The 17,313-nt window shown below is 41.5% G+C and overlaps 1 protein-coding gene across 9 annotated transcripts in view; it reads left to right on the top strand.

Annotated features, from left to right (window-relative positions):
- Positions 1-17,313, top strand: part of ZNF514 (zinc finger protein 514) — a 42,549-nt gene that overhangs the window by 14,531 nt on the left and 10,705 nt on the right. For 7 of the 9 annotated variants that reach the window (XM_063789649.1, XM_063789648.1, XM_063789645.1 and 4 more), the window contains one exon: positions 1,045-3,991. In XM_063789649.1, coding sequence (XP_063645719.1) covers positions 1,045-2,030 — 986 coding nt within the window. In that variant the 3' untranslated portion in view covers positions 2,031-3,991. Of the gene's footprint in view, positions 1-1,044; positions 6,342-17,313 lie in introns of those variants that run through there. The other 2 variants (XR_010149346.1, XM_024354476.3) reach the window with 2 other exon arrangements.

Genomic DNA, 17,313 nt, shown 5'->3' on the forward strand with positions numbered 1-17,313 from the left:
GCCAACAATGGCTTACACATCTTTCTGCCCAGCCAGGAAATGCTCTCCGATTTTAAGCACTCATGATTAGATTTGACCTATTTAAATAATCCAGGATAATCTCCCCATCTCCAGGTCTGTGCCCTTAATCACATCTGCAAAGTCCCTTTTGTCATATAAGGTAACCCACTCACAGGTTCTTGTGATTAGGGCATGGGCATCTTTAGGGGAGAGTTTCTCTTCCTATCATAATTATATAGAGTAATATGATACATGTTATATGTATATGTGCATAATATATAATAATATAGGGTGTGCACTAAGGTGTTAAAAGAATACTTCATGGAGGACATGAGCTTGTCCCTGAAAGGTATGCAAAGTCTTAAAGAAAGAGAGTGGTGAGAGGGGCAGTGGATATATGGGAAACAGGAAGGCAGCCAGTTTCTGTGCTCAAGGCACTTGCTGAAAAAGAGGACAGGACCTGGTAAAGTATTATAGAGCTATAGTGGAAGATTAAGGGTTTATCCTGTAGGCACTGGAGAGCCTTTGGAAGATTAAGACTGGGAAGAAACTTAAGGAAATGGGCATTTGGAAAAGAAGAAAGTGAAGGGTTTCAGGAAACCTGGAGGTAGGAAGACTGGGTAGAATTCTGTTACAATTATGTAGGCCTGAAGAAATTGTGAGAATATAGAATCTGTACCTGGGTGACTTACAATCCTATACTTGGTTTATTGATTTTTGTCTCCATCCTTTAAACTTAGTCTATTTCCTTGTCACCCTTCCTACCCTCCTCTCATCTTTAGTCTTTGGACTTACCTTGTGTACTGGAATCTAAACACATATCTCTCAGATTTTCTTAATCTCCAGTCATCTGCTCATCACTCATTCTCAATACTCCAAAACCATCTTCAGACATAAGCCATTATTGAAAAAATCTGTACGTCCCTTTTAGGTGTTATTTTAAAGCTTAATTATTTCACATTCATTATAGGAGCTTGCTTTTCTTGCTACATAGGACATTCTACATACTAGAATGTCTTCTTTTTTTTTTTTTTTTTTTAACAGACTGGGAGAGAAGGTCTAAATCCAAGGAATCAATGCCAAGTTGGGGAATTTCCAAAGAAGAATTATTCCAGGTAGTATCAGTGGAAAAACACATTCAAGATGTGCTGCAGTTCTCCAAGTTGAAAGCAGCCTGCAGTTGTGATGGCCAGTTAGAGATGCAGCAGATAAAACAGGAGAGACACCTGAAACAAATGTCAACCACTCACAAATCTGCCACCACCCTTAGCAGAGATTATAAATGGAATGGATTTGGGAGAAGCTTAGGTTTAAGATCAGTCCTTGTTAACCAACACAGCATTCTCATGGGAGAAGGATCTTATAAATGTGATACAGAATTCAGGCAGACTTTAGGGGGAAACAACTCTCAGAGAACCCACCCAGAAAAGAAATCTTGTAAATGTAATGAATGTGGGAAGTCCTTTCACTTCCAGTCAGAACTTAGGCGCCATCAGCGATGTCACACTGGAGAAAAGCCGTATGAATGCAGTGACTGTGAAAGAGCCTTTGGTCATATTTCATCCCTTATTAAACATCAAAGAACTCATACTGGAGAAAAGCCCTATGAATGCAGTGAATGTGGGAGAGCCTTCAGCCAGAGTTCGTCTCTTGTTCTGCACTATAGATTTCACACTGGAGAGAAACCCTACAAATGTAATGAATGTGGACGAGCCTTTGGTCACACTTCATCCCTTATTAAGCATCAGAGGACTCATACTGGAGAAAAGCCCTATGAATGCCGGGAATGTGGGAGAACCTTCAGCCAGAGCTCATCACTCATTGTGCATTACAGATTTCATACTGGAGAGAAACCTTACAAATGTAATAAATGTGGGAGAGCCTTCAGCCAGAGTTCATCTCTCACTCAACATTACAGATTTCACACTGGAGAGAAACCCTACAAATGTAATGAGTGTGGAAGGGCCTTTGCTCATACTGCATCCCTTATTAAACATCAGAGAAGTCATGCTGGAAAAAAAACCCTATAAATTCAGTGAATATAGAAGGGCTTTCAGCTGGAGTGCAGACATCACCGGAACTTAAAGAATTAATATCAGAGAGAGATCCTAAAGGTGTAATGTATGTGGGAAGACCACATCTTGTTCCACATCAGGCAATAATTACTAAAGAGAATCCCTATCAATGTCAAGAGGGGGTGGGCTTCCCCTCTCTTACCAAACATGGGAGAATCCATACTAGTGAGAAACCACGTGAATGTAATGAATGTGGGAAGGCTTTGATCAGAGGATGCACATTATTCAGCATCAGACAGCCGACACTGGGGAGGAGCCTTATCAATGCAGTGAGTGTGGCAAGCCTTCAGTTACATACTGATTCTTTAAGAAAATCAGATAACTTGTACTGGAGAGAAATTCTACAAGTGTGGTAAGTATGGAAAAATCTTCAGTTGTATCTCTTCCTTTACTAAGCATCAAGAACACATACTAGAGAGAGGCCCTATGAAAGCAGGAAATAGAGGAAGGCCTTCAGTCAGGGCTCATCCCTTATTAAGCATCAGAAAATTCATACCTGAGAAAAACCTGTGAATGTGGGTAATGTGGGAGAGCCTTCAGCCAAACCTCATTGCTTTATAAACCCCTTAGAACTCTCCCTACTAGCTGGAAACTCTGGTGACGTGATGAGTGTGGGAAGGGCTTTGGTGGATGTTCCACCAAAACACGTTAGAGAATTTGTACATTAGAGAATTTGTGCTAGAGCAACTCTTCAAATTTAGTGAAACTGGGAAAACCCTTTAGTAGAGTTCAAGCTTCAGTATTCATCTCAAAGAGAAACCTTGGGAACATGATGAATGTGAGGAAAGTTCCTTTCCAACTTGAGATGTATAAAACTAGAGCTGAAAAGAAGCTGAGAAATCACCTTGTCTGGTGATTTTCTGCCTGGTGGGGCCATTTGTATAACCACACTTGTGCATTGCCTCCTCATGCTGTTACTGACGGGGCAGGGTGTCATGCATGGGTGCAGAGGATGGAGGCTGAGAAAGGTAGAGAGCTACCCATGATCTAGCCCAGTCGTATTTTAGAGCTAATAAAACTGATGTTCAGAAAGTGACATGCCTTGGCCTATAGTCCTAACTGGGCTGGGCCTCTTTCCTGTGGTTCACAGCTGTAGTATGGAGATTAATAGACTGGATCTTTGCAGTACAACACCTCCATGCACTTCTTTCTCTGTAGCACATGTTACCTTTCTTTGTGAGGCAATGGAGTGGTCTAGGATTGAGCAAAAAGCAATTTTTGTTACATCTTTATGCTAATAGATTTGGAATTTTTGAAATGAAATGAAACCTTGTTTAAACATTAAAATTACTAAAATAGGCTGGGCGCGGTGGCTCACGCCTGTAATCTCAGCACTTTGGGAGGCCGAGGTGGACAGATCACGAGGTCAGGAGTTCGAGACCATCCTGGCTAACACAGTGAAACCCTGTCTCTCCTAAAAATACAAAAAAATTAGCCAGGCATGGTGGCGGGCGCCTGTAGTCCCAGCTACTGGGAAGGCTGAGGCAGGAGAATGGCGTGAATCGGAGAGGCGGAGCTTGCAGTCAGCCGAGATCACGCCACTGCACTCCAGCCTGGGAGACAGAGTGAGACTCCGTCTCAGAAAAAAAAAAGAAAAAAAAAAACCAACTAAAATATGGGTATTATGCACAATCCAGATCTCAAAAACGTGATTCTAAGTGAAAGAAGGCAGATGCCAGAGACCAGGTATTTTCTAGTACCATTTTAGGAAATGTCCAGAAATGGCAGATCTTCAGAAACAAAGTAACTACAAATGTTACAAGGAATCTTTTTAGGGTGACGAAAATGTTCTAAAACTAGATGGTGGTGATGGTTGAACAATTTGGTAACTTCACTAAAAATCATTGAATTGTTCACTTTATATGGGCAGATTTTATGGTAAATATACCTCAATAAAATCATTTTTCAAAATCAAATTTACACATATACCAACCATTGCTAAACAAGTATTCCTGTTTTGTTTGTTACTTCAAGCCATCTGTGCATTTTTGGTATCACTTTTTATTTTCTGTAACAGTTACCCCTACATTTACTGGGTCTCAGAACCTTGTCAGGCTCTTCTTTAAAGTTCCTACCATGTTGGCTCTGTAACTCAGGTGGAGAAGCTTAGACCAGGAGCTGGCGTAGACCAAAGGATACTTGCCTAATAAGGATTAGCTTATACTGAGGAAAATACTTTAAGTATTTAAAGTCCAGATGAGGAAGTTGAGCCCAGAATTCCGGGAACCAGCTCAAAGTGGGCCCATGCAGACAGGCTGGGTCTAAGAGTCCACAAGGTTGGCCAGGGCAGGTAGGATGCACAGGAGGCATCTGGATCTGGAAGTACTTGGACAGCTGAGGTCAAGATGCAAGTCTTGGAGCCTAAAAATCACACAGAAATTTATTCCTGGACAGCCAAGGTTTACAGGAGCAGAAATAGCAAATATTTTCATGCTCCATCTCTCCCTTTTTTCCCAGTGCTCTGTTCTGTACCTACCCAGATCACTTTATACCTAGACATCTGTCACAATTTTGTAACTGGTCGTCGTCCAAAATCTGTCTCCTCTTCTCATGTATCCTTGCCATGTTAACCATACTTACCAGTTCGAACCCAGTGTCCTGCCCTCCAAAAATCCTTTCAACTGCCTACAAGATAAATCCTCACCCCCGTGTGTGGTATATAATGCCCTCTTTAGGCTGCTCCAACCTCCTGCTGCTCCTGACAGAAGCCTCCATTGCACACAAATGCTCTCTTGTCATCCCTCAGACATGCCTTTCCACATCTCAGCCTGCAAACCTTTACCTTAGCCGTTCTATCAGCCGGGGGCACCTTCTCTACCTACCTAAAGCCTACATAATCAGTCAGAAACCTGTGTAAATTTCCCTTCCTTGGAGAGGTGTTCTCTTGAAAACTGATATGAAGTCATATCTTAACCATTTGTAATCATAAACATATTTGTGTAAGTTTTTAAAAATGGACAATATCTAGACTTGTGGTAAATCTTATCACTGTCTTGATCTATTTAAATAATTTTTTATCACTTTACCACTTTCTTGTTTCCTAAACCAGATGACAACGGAAAAAGTCAAATGGTAAAATATTTTAAGAGATTTATTCTGAGATAAATATGAGTGACCTGTAGGCACAGTTGACCAGCATTTGCCTTAAAACAGAGACCTTAAGACTAACAAAAACAGACTCTTTGTAGCAATAACAACATGACAGTAAGTCCTGAGAGAAATCAAAGTGTTTTACGCCAAAATAGATTTAAGTCTGATAAGAAACAAGTCTGACACAGCCCCAGGAGATCCTGAGAACATGTGCCCAAGGTGGCTCTTGTCAGGAGCAGCAGCAGGTTGGGGCAGCCTAAAGAGGACATTATATACCAAACACAGGAGTGAGGATTTATCTTGTAGGAAGTGCAAAGGATTTTTGGAGGGCAGGACACTGGGTTCAAACTGACGAGTATGGTTAACATGGCAAAGGTACATGAGAGGAAGAGACAATTGTGCTGTCAGGCTACAGCTTGGTTTCATGCATTTTTACATTTTAGGGGAATGTAAGACATCAATACATGTAAGATTTACATTGGTTCGATAGAGAAAGGCAGGACAACTTGAAGCTGGTGGAGAAGGGACAGAGACGGAGGGAGGGCCTTCCAGGTTATAGGTGGATTCAAAGATTTTCTGATTGGCAGTGGGTTTATCCAAAGACCTGGAATCAATAGAAGGGAATGTCTGGGTTAAGATAAGGTGTTGTGGAGACCAAGGTTCTTACTGTGAGATGAAGCCAGAAGGTAGCAGGCTTCAGAGAGAATAGATTGTAAATGTTTCTTATCAGACTTAAGAGAAATTTATTTTAGGATAAAATACTTAGATTTCTCTCAGGGCCTGTTATCTGTCATGTTATCTTATTGCTACAAAGAGCCTGTTTTTGTCAGTCTTAAGGTCTCTGTTTTAATGTTAATGCTGGTCCACTGTGCCTGAATTCCAAAGAGAGGAAGGTATAATGAGGTATGTCTGACCACCCATTCCCATCATGGCCTGAGCTAGTGTTTCAGGTTTACGTTAGAATGCTCTTGGCCAAGTGGAAGGGTCGATTCAGTTGGTTGTGTGCTTAGAATTTTATTTTTGACTTGCATAGACTATCAGCTGCTTCATGTCACATCTCATGCTTCTCTTGTGTTGCCCAGTTTTCTCAGTGCTTCCGACTGCATGTTTTTGTACTATATGAAAAGCCTTCTTTTTAGAAGACTACCAATTAAATATTTCTTTAGAAAAATTTAATATTGCTTACTGTAGTTATTTTTCAAATTCAAATATAGATTAGCACTGTTCCATCTTTTAGGGATAGGTTGGGGTGTGTGTGTGTGTGTGGTTACATAGAAATTCAGTGTATTTTGTAGGACTGTGATGACTTCTGATACCAATTACCCAGAGTTAAACCAAATTTCATGTGTTAAGGACACAGTAGCCCACAAGACTGCCCTCACTTCAGATAACAGCCATGAATTTGGGAGTTCCCAGGCTACCTGTACTTATAATCAATTGGTTACAAATTCAGGAATTCTCATGATCCCTGCAGGTTGATAACTTTCTAGAATGTATATCAGAACTCAGGAGAGTACTATATTTTTGATGACAATTATAGAAAAAGGACACAAATCAGAACCAGCCCAAGGATGAGATGCATAGGGAAGAGTATGGGAGTACCCCAAATGCAAAGCTTCTGTCTCCCCAGCAGCATGTTACCCTGCTGGCACACTGATGTGTGACAACGCACAGAGAAATGCCTACCATGGAAGCTCACATGAGTTTTGGTGTCCAGAGTTTTTATTGGGGTTTTATTACATATTCATGAATGATTGAATCATTGACCTCACAGCTGAACTCAATCACCAGCTCCCCCTCCTCTCCCTAGAGGTTTGGCTGATATTACATGCCTGAAAGCCCCAACTCTAATTACATGCTTGGTATTTCTGGCATGACCAGCAGCCATCCTGCTATCTCATTAGCATAAACTAGAGGCCAACTGTCAGTCACCTCTTTAGCATAAACTATCAGAAAATGCGGGGGTCTGTCCCGCAGACCCTGACCCAACAATGGATGAATAAAGTACACTGACACACAGATACTCTGCTTTGCCAGTCTAGCTGAGTGTCTGGGCTGCTTACAGACTCCAAGCAGAGTGCTATCAACAGTTGGGACCGCTGCCCTGACCAGCTAGTGAAACTTGCATTTATTCAGTAAAGATTAATTGACAGAGACTTGAGTCAACACCACTAGATGGTAATTGACACTGTGGACTTCCCAAGTAGAAAGCAATTAAGCACCCACTGTAAATCAAAGGTTAGTCTTAGGACCACATGAATAAACAAACTAGTTAGGTAAACTCCCCACATTCCTTTCTTTCTACTTTAATTTATTTAACTAAGAGTACAAGGCTGCCTTCAGCCAAGTTTATTACTGGAGCAAGCCCTCCAGGCCTTCCAAGAATGTTTGCATCATTTAATTTTCCCCACCATCCTGACTGAACCCCCACAAGATGTGGCCCACCATGAATAGTAAAAGGCACCTGTATCCCTCAGGAAATTCCAATGATCTAGAGGTTATTTCCCAGGAACTAGGGATAAAGTCCAGCCAAGTTCTTTGTTTTTATTTTATTTATTTATTTTGAGACAGAGTTTCACTCTTGTTGCCCAGGCTGGAGTGCAATGGCACGATCTTGGCACACTGCAACTTCTGCCTCCCGGGTTCAAGCAATTCTCCTGCCTCAGCCTCCTGAGTAGCTGGGATTACAGGCATGCACCACCATGCCCGGCTAATTTTGTGTTTTTAATAGAGACGGGTTTCTCCATGTTGGTCAGGCTGGTCTTGAACTCCTGATCTCAGGTGATTCACCTGCCTCGGCCTCCCAAAGTGCTGGGATTACAGATGTGAGCCACCACACCTGGCCCAAGTTCTTTATTACACAAGCACACACCCTCAAACAAATCAATATGAAAATGATTCAGTTATTATTCAAATAAGTCACAAACACTAAGACTGTCAAGGACTTCCCTTTTGATCATTCTCTTTGTTGAGAAAGATTGACCAGTTCAGAGAAGGCAAGAGATCCAGATCTTCACCACTTGGAGATCGTTCAGTTGTCTCTGTAGTAAACTGTACCAGGATATCTTCTTGATCTTTTTGTTCTATCATGGCAATCATCTGATAAGAGAGCAGCTGTACAGAAGCATTGAGCAAAGAAGTGCTTTCTTTAAGGTGATGTATAGCTTATTCTACCATGTCTGTTTGATTAATCCAAGTAGAGAAAGAAGTAGTAGCAATGACACAGATGCTATCATGATTAGCCAACAAATAATCCTAGCAATGCAATTGTCCATCACAACTTGTGCCAGTAAGTTGAGACAGATCTGTATTCCATCTAGGGAAGAGGTGGTGTCATTCATAACTTCGGCCAGAGTTAGTGATAGGTCTTTTTCAGTCTTTTTATTTCCCACCATTGGAGCACTGCTCTGTTCACATAAACAGTAAGTAAGCAATTCCTCAAGTAGAGTGCCTGAAGAATCACAGGTGATCTCATTTGGAGCTCCTGCCTGAGTTGGAATTTCCAGCATTGGTGACTAGAGTTAGGATTTCAATACACAGGCAAGTCTTGAAATACTATTCCTTAATCTGGGGAAAATAAGACTAGATGTCCTGGGAAAAATGAAGTGAACCTGGTAGGGGCACACAAAACTCCAGAAAAAAAGGGAGTTGTTTCATGGCTCAAAATTGGAACAAAGGCCTTACATTAACTGTGTTACAAATTTGGATTCCTATTAATGTCTCTTCCAGGTGATAAGTAACTAATTCATCACCCTATGAAGTTCACTGGATTCAAATTTAGAATTACCTGGAGTCAGATCAATATACTATCATAATTGGTTCTTTTTCTGGGAGAGAAGGACACTAGTAAAACCACAGCTGGGTTTATTTAATGTCATTTGTTCTGTAGGTGCAAGTGAAAAAGCCATTGCCTATTATTCCCTATAGACTCATTTGATGAGACTAGAGCTTGTCAAATGTATTTATCATGGTGGTCTGGTGACAGATGGTATAACCAATGTTGGTAAGATTGAGGGTACTGGCTACTGTTTAGGAAAATGTAAGAATGGCATTAGAATGAGCATGTTCTGATGTAACAATTATAACAAAAATGAAAGAAAAGAGACAAAGGGCCACTGTGGGTGGGTGAAAACCAGGGGTCTATAGAAAATGAAAAGAATAATGACCATAAGCAAGCAGAGGAAAAACAAAACAATTTTTACAGACGTCTTGGTCTGATATCTTGGGCAGAGGCTATCTACTATTCAAGATAATTTATTCTGAGGGTCTTGAATTATCTGTATAGTTCTGAAGATCAGCTATGTATAGAATACTCTGGAGAATCCTAGTTTGTAATTTTCTATTGGAGTAGCCACCTTGTTGTGTCAATTCTTAATTGTTTCCTTAGTTGCAAAATGAGTACAACTTGACTCCCTAGAGTTTGATTGATTTATTCCCTGGAGTTTCACTGCTGTATTTTTTGCTAATGGTATTTGATAATGTCCCTCACAATAAGGTTCAAAAACAGTTTTTCTTGGATGACTCTTCCAGTAGACAAAATCTTATGATTTAACATTATAAAGAGGCTGTTTAGGAAGATGTGGGAAGGTGGCCTCAACCTGTTGGTGATAAGACTGTTGGTGACAGTACTTGAGTCCTTTACCCTATTTTTCCATGCCTTCATACAGCATGGTAGAGTATAGTATTGGAGGTAAAATCCCTAAATAAGTGGGCCTTCCAGTTACCAGTTCTTAGGGGGAGGACTGATATGTCCCCAGGGGAGTGAACCAAATGGCCCTAAGGTATTCTGGAAGTACCTTTGCCTAGAGAGTGCAAGGGTTTCTGAAAATTTTGTTAATTTTAACTTAAGGATGCTATTTATTCTTCCAAGCTTTCCAGAAGATTATGGATAGTAAAAGAAGTATAATTTTTGAGTAAGGGTTAATGCCTTATGGAGTTTTGTTATGTGGTTCCTGTATTAGCCTGTTCTTGTAATGCTATAAAGAAATACCTGAGACTGGGTTTTTGGGGAACAGGTGGTATTTGGTTACATGAATAAGTTCTTTAGTGGTTATTTATGAGATTTTGGTGCACCCATTACCCAAGCAGTATATACTGTACCCAATGTATATTATCCCTAATCTTCCTCCCACCGTTTCCCCTGAGTCCCTGAGTCCCTGAGTCCCTGAAGTCCGTCTGTTGTATCATTCCTTTCTTTTCTTTTTTTTTTTTTGAGACGAAGTCTCACTCTGTTGCCCAAGCTGGAGTGCAGTGGCGTGATCTCGGCTCACTGCCACCTCCACCTCCCGGGTTCAAGCAATTCTGCTGCCTCAGCCCCCCAAGTAGCTGGGACTATAGGCACACAACACCATGCCCGGCTAATTTTTGTATTTTTAGTAGAGACGGGGTTTCACTATGTTGGCCAGGCTGGTCTCTTAACTCCTGACCTCATGATCTGCCTGCCTCAGCTTCCCAGAGTGCTGGCATTACAGGCGTGAACCACTGCACCCGGCTCCATTCTATCATTCTTATGCCTTTGTGTCCTCATAGTTTAGCTCCCCCAACATCCCAACATATATATATATATATATTTTCAAGATGAAGTCTTGCTCCGTCAACCAGGTTGGAGTGCAGTGGCGCAATCTCGGCTTACTGCAACCTCTGCCTCCTGGGTTCAAGTGATTCTCCTGCCTCAGCCTCCCTGGGATTACAGGCACATGCCACCACACCTGGCCAGTTTTTGCATTTTTAGTAGAGATGGGGTTTCACCATGTTGGCCAGGCTGGTCTCAAACTCCTGACCTCAAGTGATCTGTCCACCTCAGCCTCCTGAAGTGCTGGGATTACAGGCGTGAGCCATGGTGCCTGGCTCCCCAACATACTTTTTAAAAAAATGTTAAAAAATTTTTTCTGGAGTTTTATTATTATTATACTTTAAGTTCTATGGTACATGTGCACGGTGTACAGGTTTGTTACATAGGTATCCATGTGTCATGTTGGTTTGCTGCACCCATCAACTCGTCATTTACATTAGGTATTTCTCCTAATGCTATCCCCACCCTCAGCTCCCCTCACCCCCTGACAGGCCCCGGTGTGTGATTTTCCCCTCCCTGTGTCCAAGTGTTCTCACTGTTCAATTCCCACCTATGAGTGAGAACGTGTGGTGTTTGGTTTTCTGTCCTTGTGATAGTTTGTGAGAATGATGGTTTCCATCTTCATCCATGTCCCTGCAAATGACATGAACTCATCCTTTTTTATGGCTGCCTCCCCAACATACTTTTAAATGACCAGATCTTGTAAGCACTTTTTCCATTCATGAGAACACCACCATGAACAAATCACCTCCCACCAGGCCCCACCCTCAACATTGGTATTACATTTCAACATGAGATTTCAGTGGGGACAAATATCTAAGCCATTTCATTCTGTCCCTGGCCCCCTCCAAATCTCATGTCCTTCTCAAATTGCAAAATACATTCATGCCTTCCCAATAGTTTTCCAAAGTCTTAACTCATTCCAGAGTTAACTCAAAGGTCTGAAGTCTCAAGTTTCATTTGAGACAAGGCAAGTGCTTTCACTTATGAGCCTAAAAAATAAAAAAAAAACAAGTTATTTACTTTCAAGATACAAGGGGTGTATAGGCATTGGGTAAATATTCCTATTCCAAATGGGAGAAAATGGCCAAAAGAAAGGGGCTACAGTCCCCATGCAACTCTGAAATGCAGCAGGGCAGTAATTAAATCTCAAAGCTCCAAAATAACCTCCTTTGACTCCATATCCTGCATCCAGGGCACACTGCTGCAAGGGGTGGGCTCCCAGGCGTTGGGCAGCTCCACCTCTGTGGCTTTTCCATGCTGAGATTGCAAGCTGCTGGTGGCTCTACCATTCTGGAATCTGGAGGGCAATAGTCCCCTTCCCACAGCTCCACTAGGCAGTGCCCCATTGGGGACACTGTGTGGGGGCTCCAACCCCACATTTCCCCTTGACACTGACCTAGTTGAGGTTCTCTGTGAGGGCTCCACCCCCGCAGCAGGCTTCTGCCTGGGCACTGAGTCTTTCTCATACAGACTCTGAAATCTAGATGGAGGCTGACAAGCATTCTTCACTCTTGCACTCTGCACACCAACAGGTTTAATACCACGTGAAAGCTACCAAAACTAACTGCTTGCATTCTCCAAAGTGGCAGCTTGAGCTGCACCTGAACCCCTTTGAACCCCAGCTGGAGCTAAAGCAGCAGATCTTAGGCAGCACTGTCCTGAGGCTGTGCAGGGCAGCATGGCCATGGGCCTGGCCCATAAAACCATTCAGTCCTCCTAGGCCTCAGGGCCTGTGACAGGAGGGGCTGCCACAATGGTCTCTGAAATGCCTTAGAGGCTTTTTTTCCATTGTCTTGGCTATTAGCACTTGAATCCTTTTTAGTTATGCAAATATCTCTAGCAAGTAGTTGCTCCACATCCTGCTTGAATTCCTCTCCCAATAAAGGTTTTTCTTTCTCTGCCACAAGGTCAGGCTGCAAATGTCCCAAACTTTTACACTCTACTTCCCTTTGAAATATAAATTCCAACTTTAAGTCATGTATTTGCTTCCACATCTGAGCATAGGTTATTAGAAGCAACCAGGCCACATCTTGATTGCTTTGCTGCTTAGAAGTTTCTTCTGGCAGACACCTTAAATCATCACTCTGAAATTTAAACTTCCACAGATCCCTAGGGCGTGGATATAATACAGCCAAGTTCTTTGCTAAGGCATAATGGGTGACCTTTGCTTTGGTTCTCAATATGTTTCTCATTTCTATCTGATACCTTGGCAGCATGGACTTCACTGTCCATATCACTATAAGCATTTTGGTCAGAAGTACTTAACTAGTCTTTAAGAAGTTCCAAACTTTCCCTCATCATCTTCTCTGCCTCTGAGCCCTCCAAACTCTTCCACCCTCTCGCTGTTACCCAGTTACAAAGCTGCTTCTGCATTTTCAGTTATCTTTATAGCAATGTCCCACTGCTGGATACCAATTTTCTGTATTAGGCCGTTCTTGCATTGCTATAAAGAAATACTTGAGACTGAGTAATTTGTAAGGAAAAGAGGTTCAACTAGTTCATAGTTCTGCAGGCTTTACAGGAAGCATAGTGCTGACACCTGCTCAGCTTCTGGGTATGGGCCCAGGAAGCTACAATCATGGTGGAAGGTGAAGGGTGAGTAGCCACATCACATGGTGAAAACAGGAGTGAGAAAGAGTTGGTGGGGGCAGGTATCTCCTAAATGACCAGATCTCATGAGAATGCACTCCATTCATGAGAACTCCACACCCATGATCCAGTCACCTCCCACTAGGCCCCAACCTCAACATTAGTGATTACATTTCAACATAAGATTTGGGTGGGGACAAATATCCAAACTATTAATTTATCAGTTCCCCTAAAGTGTATGTGCCTTGATCACTTGCTATAAAAGTTTGGATGTTCCAGGTTGGAAACTTCTTAGTGGCTGTAAGGACTGCAAATTTTCAGAAAGGAAATGCTTCAACCCATTAATATAATACATACAATACTAAAACATACAATAACTAAAACATATTCAAATATCATGAAGGGAGGAGGCTGGATAAAATCCATCTGAAAGTTTCCAGAGGGCTCTTGAGACTTTGGTTCCTGGCCATGTCCTACCTTTACAGTTTTTCCAGGACTATGTTGACAGATGGTGTGCAGCCTAAAAATACTGTTAAAAAGCTGTTCTTTAAAGTTTCTGCATCAATGTTAATTTAAGATAGTAACAGTCATATGTACCATAATGGATAATATAATGGAGAAATTTAGCTGATATCCACTTGAAAAAACCTGGCACAACCACATGGCCATTTTGGGAACACTAGGGATTATTTGAGTGAAGGTTATAATTTTTAACACTTTTCATTTCCAGAATCAGGGCCTTAATGTTGATATTTTTGAATCTCTTGGCATTCCTCCAGAGATGGATCCTTTGAGGGTTCAGTTAGGAACATAGCCTTGGTTAAGGCTGCTTCTTTGGCGTGGTAATCAGCTAGAGCACTTTCTTTCACTTCCATATTATCTTTTTCGTATTATCACTTCTCATACTATCTTTTCATGAGCCTTAGCTTTCATAACAGCTACAATCTAAGAAGTAGGAGTACATCTACCTAATATAAGTTCTTTAATTTGTTGTTCATTTTTGAAGAGGGTTCTATCTGAGGTTAGGAAACGCTCTTTGTTTTTAGAGTACCCTAAAGTCATATACTCCTCCCAAGCACGTCTGCTATCTGTATATATGTTTACTCTCTGGTATTTGGCTAGTTGATGAGCTCTATATAGTAACTGAGATAAGTTCTGCCATCTAGGCTGATTTTACCTCAGATAGGGGACTATATTCTAAAGAGAACTTAAATTAGTAATAGCTTATCCTGCTTAATAACTTCCAGTTTCAGTTTTAAGGTATCATCCATCATAAACAACAACAAAAATATTAGGCCGTGGTTCTCACAGGAGTCTCTGATGGATCTGAGTGAGGTACAGAAAGTTCCATAACTTTCTGTTAGGTAAGACAATTGTGAATTCCCTCTTTTTTTTTTTTTTTTTTTCCTGTTAGGAGCAGGAGAATGGCAGGATTCAGAGTGCTGCAGTGGTGAACAGAAATGTCAGAGGGAGAGAATAATAGAGCCAGGTGTGGTGGCTCATGGTTGTAATCCTAGCACTTTGGGAGGCAGAGGCGGGTGGATCACCTAAGGTCAGGAGTTCAAGACCAGCCTGGCCAACATGGTGAAACCCCATCTCTACTAAAAATAAAAAAATTAGCCAGGTGGGGTGGTGTGTGCCTGTAAGTAATCTCAGCTGCTCAGGAGGCTGAGGCCGGAGAATCACATGAACCTGGGAGGCAGTGAGCCAAGATCACACCACTGCACTTTAGCTTGGGCAACAGAGTGAGACTCCATCTCAAAAAAAAAAAGCATTGTAAATGTTTAATTAGTTGGTTGAACATGAAAAACTATTTCTATTCACAAATGATATGATCTTGTGTATAGAAAATGCTAAGGAATCCATTAAAAACCTTTTAGAGTAAATGAGTTTAGCAGCATTGCTGGATACAAGATCAATATACAAAAATGAATAATATTTATTTACTTAATTAATTTAATTTTTTTTTTTTTGAGATGGAGTCTCGCTCTGTCACCAGGCTAGAGTGCAGTGGTACGATCTCGGTTCACTGCAACCTCTGCCTTCCAGGTTCAAGTAATTCTCCTGCCTCAGCCTCCCGAGTAGCTGGGACTACAGGCCACCACGCATGGCTAATTTTTGTATTTTTAGTAGAGAGGGGGTTTCACCATGTTGGCCAGGATGGTCTCGATCTCTTCACCTTGTGATCCACCTGCCTCAGCCTCCCAAAGTGCTGGGATTACAGGCATGAGCCACCGTGCCTGGCCAAAAATGAGTAATATTTCTATACATGTGTGATGAACAATTCAAAAATAAAATTAAGAAAACAATTCCAGACCAGACGTGATGGGTCATGCCTGTAATCCCAGCACTTTAGGGGGCTGAGGCAGGAGGATCGCTTAAGCCCAGGGATTCAAGACCGGCCTGGACAACATAGTGAGACCCTGTCTCTACAAAAAATACAAATATTAGCCAGGTATAGTGGTGTGGGCCTGTAGTCGCAGCTACTTGGGAAGCTGAGGTAGGAGGATTGCTTGAGCCCAGAGGGTTGAGGCTGCAGTGAGCCATGATCATGCCACTGTACTCCAGCCTGGGCAATAGAGCATGACCCTGTCTCAAAAAGAGAAAAAAGAAAGAAAGAACGAAGGAAAGAAGGAGGGAAGGAAGTAAGGAAAGAAAACAATTCCATGTGTAATACAATGGCATCAAAAAGTATAAAATACTTAGGAATAAATTTAACAAAAGAAGTGGCAAAACATATTCTGAAAGCTACATGACACTGTTGAAAGAAATTAAAGAAGATAGAAATAAATGAAAAAACATCTCACGTTCATGGATGGAAGACTTACTATTGTCAAGATAACAATAGTACCCAAATTGATCTACAGATTCAAGGCAATCCCTATAAGAATCCCAGCTATATTATTTGTAGAAATTGAAAAGTTGATTCTAGCATTTATATGAAATTGCAAGGGATCTAGAATAGCCAAAACAATCTTGCAAAAGAATAATGAAGTGGAAGGACTCACACTTACTAATTTCAAAACTTACTATAAAGCAACTGTAGTCAAGATGGTATGGAACTGGTAAAATTATGGATATATAGACCAACAGAATAGAATTTTGAGCTCAGAAATAAACCTATGTGTCTATGGTCAACTAATTTTCAACAAGAGTGCCAGGACCATTCTATGGGGAAGGAATAGTCTTTTCAACAAATGGTGCTGGGACACCTGTACAGCCACATGCAAAAACTGGACTCTTACCTAACCCAGTATACAAAAATAAATGCAAAATGCATCAAAGCTAAAATGGTAAAACTCTTAGAAGAAAACGGATAAATTTCATGACCTCAGATTTGGCAGTGGGTTCTTAGTTAAATTAGTGGTTTCTTTAAGCTAGGGTGACAGACTGGACGAAGTTTAGGGGAGAAACAGCTAAAGGGCATGGGGTTTCTTTTCGCAGTAATAATAGATGTTCTAAAACTGCCTCTGTTCGTGGGTGCACAGTCCTGTGAATATACTAAAACCCACCAAGTTTTACACATTAAATGAGTGAATTGTGTGGTAGGTGAAATATATCAAAATGTAGCTGTTATAAAAGGGGATGAGGTCAGCCCTAGGGAACTGAGGAGCCTTAACCATGGCCTGAGCTGCCTGTATCTGGTTCTCCAGAGCATTGGTAGCGAGTCCTTCCAGGGAAACACCTGGGAGGGAGGCCTTAAAAAGCGGTTCGAATAACCAGGGTGCAGAAATAGGGGTGATCCCTAAGACTGAGGCCTAATTTGCTGGCCTGGTTTGAGCAAATGAGTAAGGGTGATGAGATGTGGCTTGGACATCCGGGGACCACCAGAAAGAACCTTCATAAAAATCACAAAGTTTATGATTTTTGAGAGGCTATCAACTCCCAATAAAAAAAATTTGGCCAAGATTCTTGGTAGGGGAAAAGATTCCTTTAGTCCTTGGTATAAGATATCCATTCTCATGGTCAGCTGAACTTTTTTGA

Source organism: Pan troglodytes, chromosome 12 (genome assembly GCF_028858775.2).
Source record: "Pan troglodytes isolate AG18354 chromosome 12, NHGRI_mPanTro3-v2.0_pri, whole genome shotgun sequence".
NCBI classification, from domain to species: Eukaryota; Metazoa; Chordata; class Mammalia; order Primates; family Hominidae; genus Pan; species Pan troglodytes.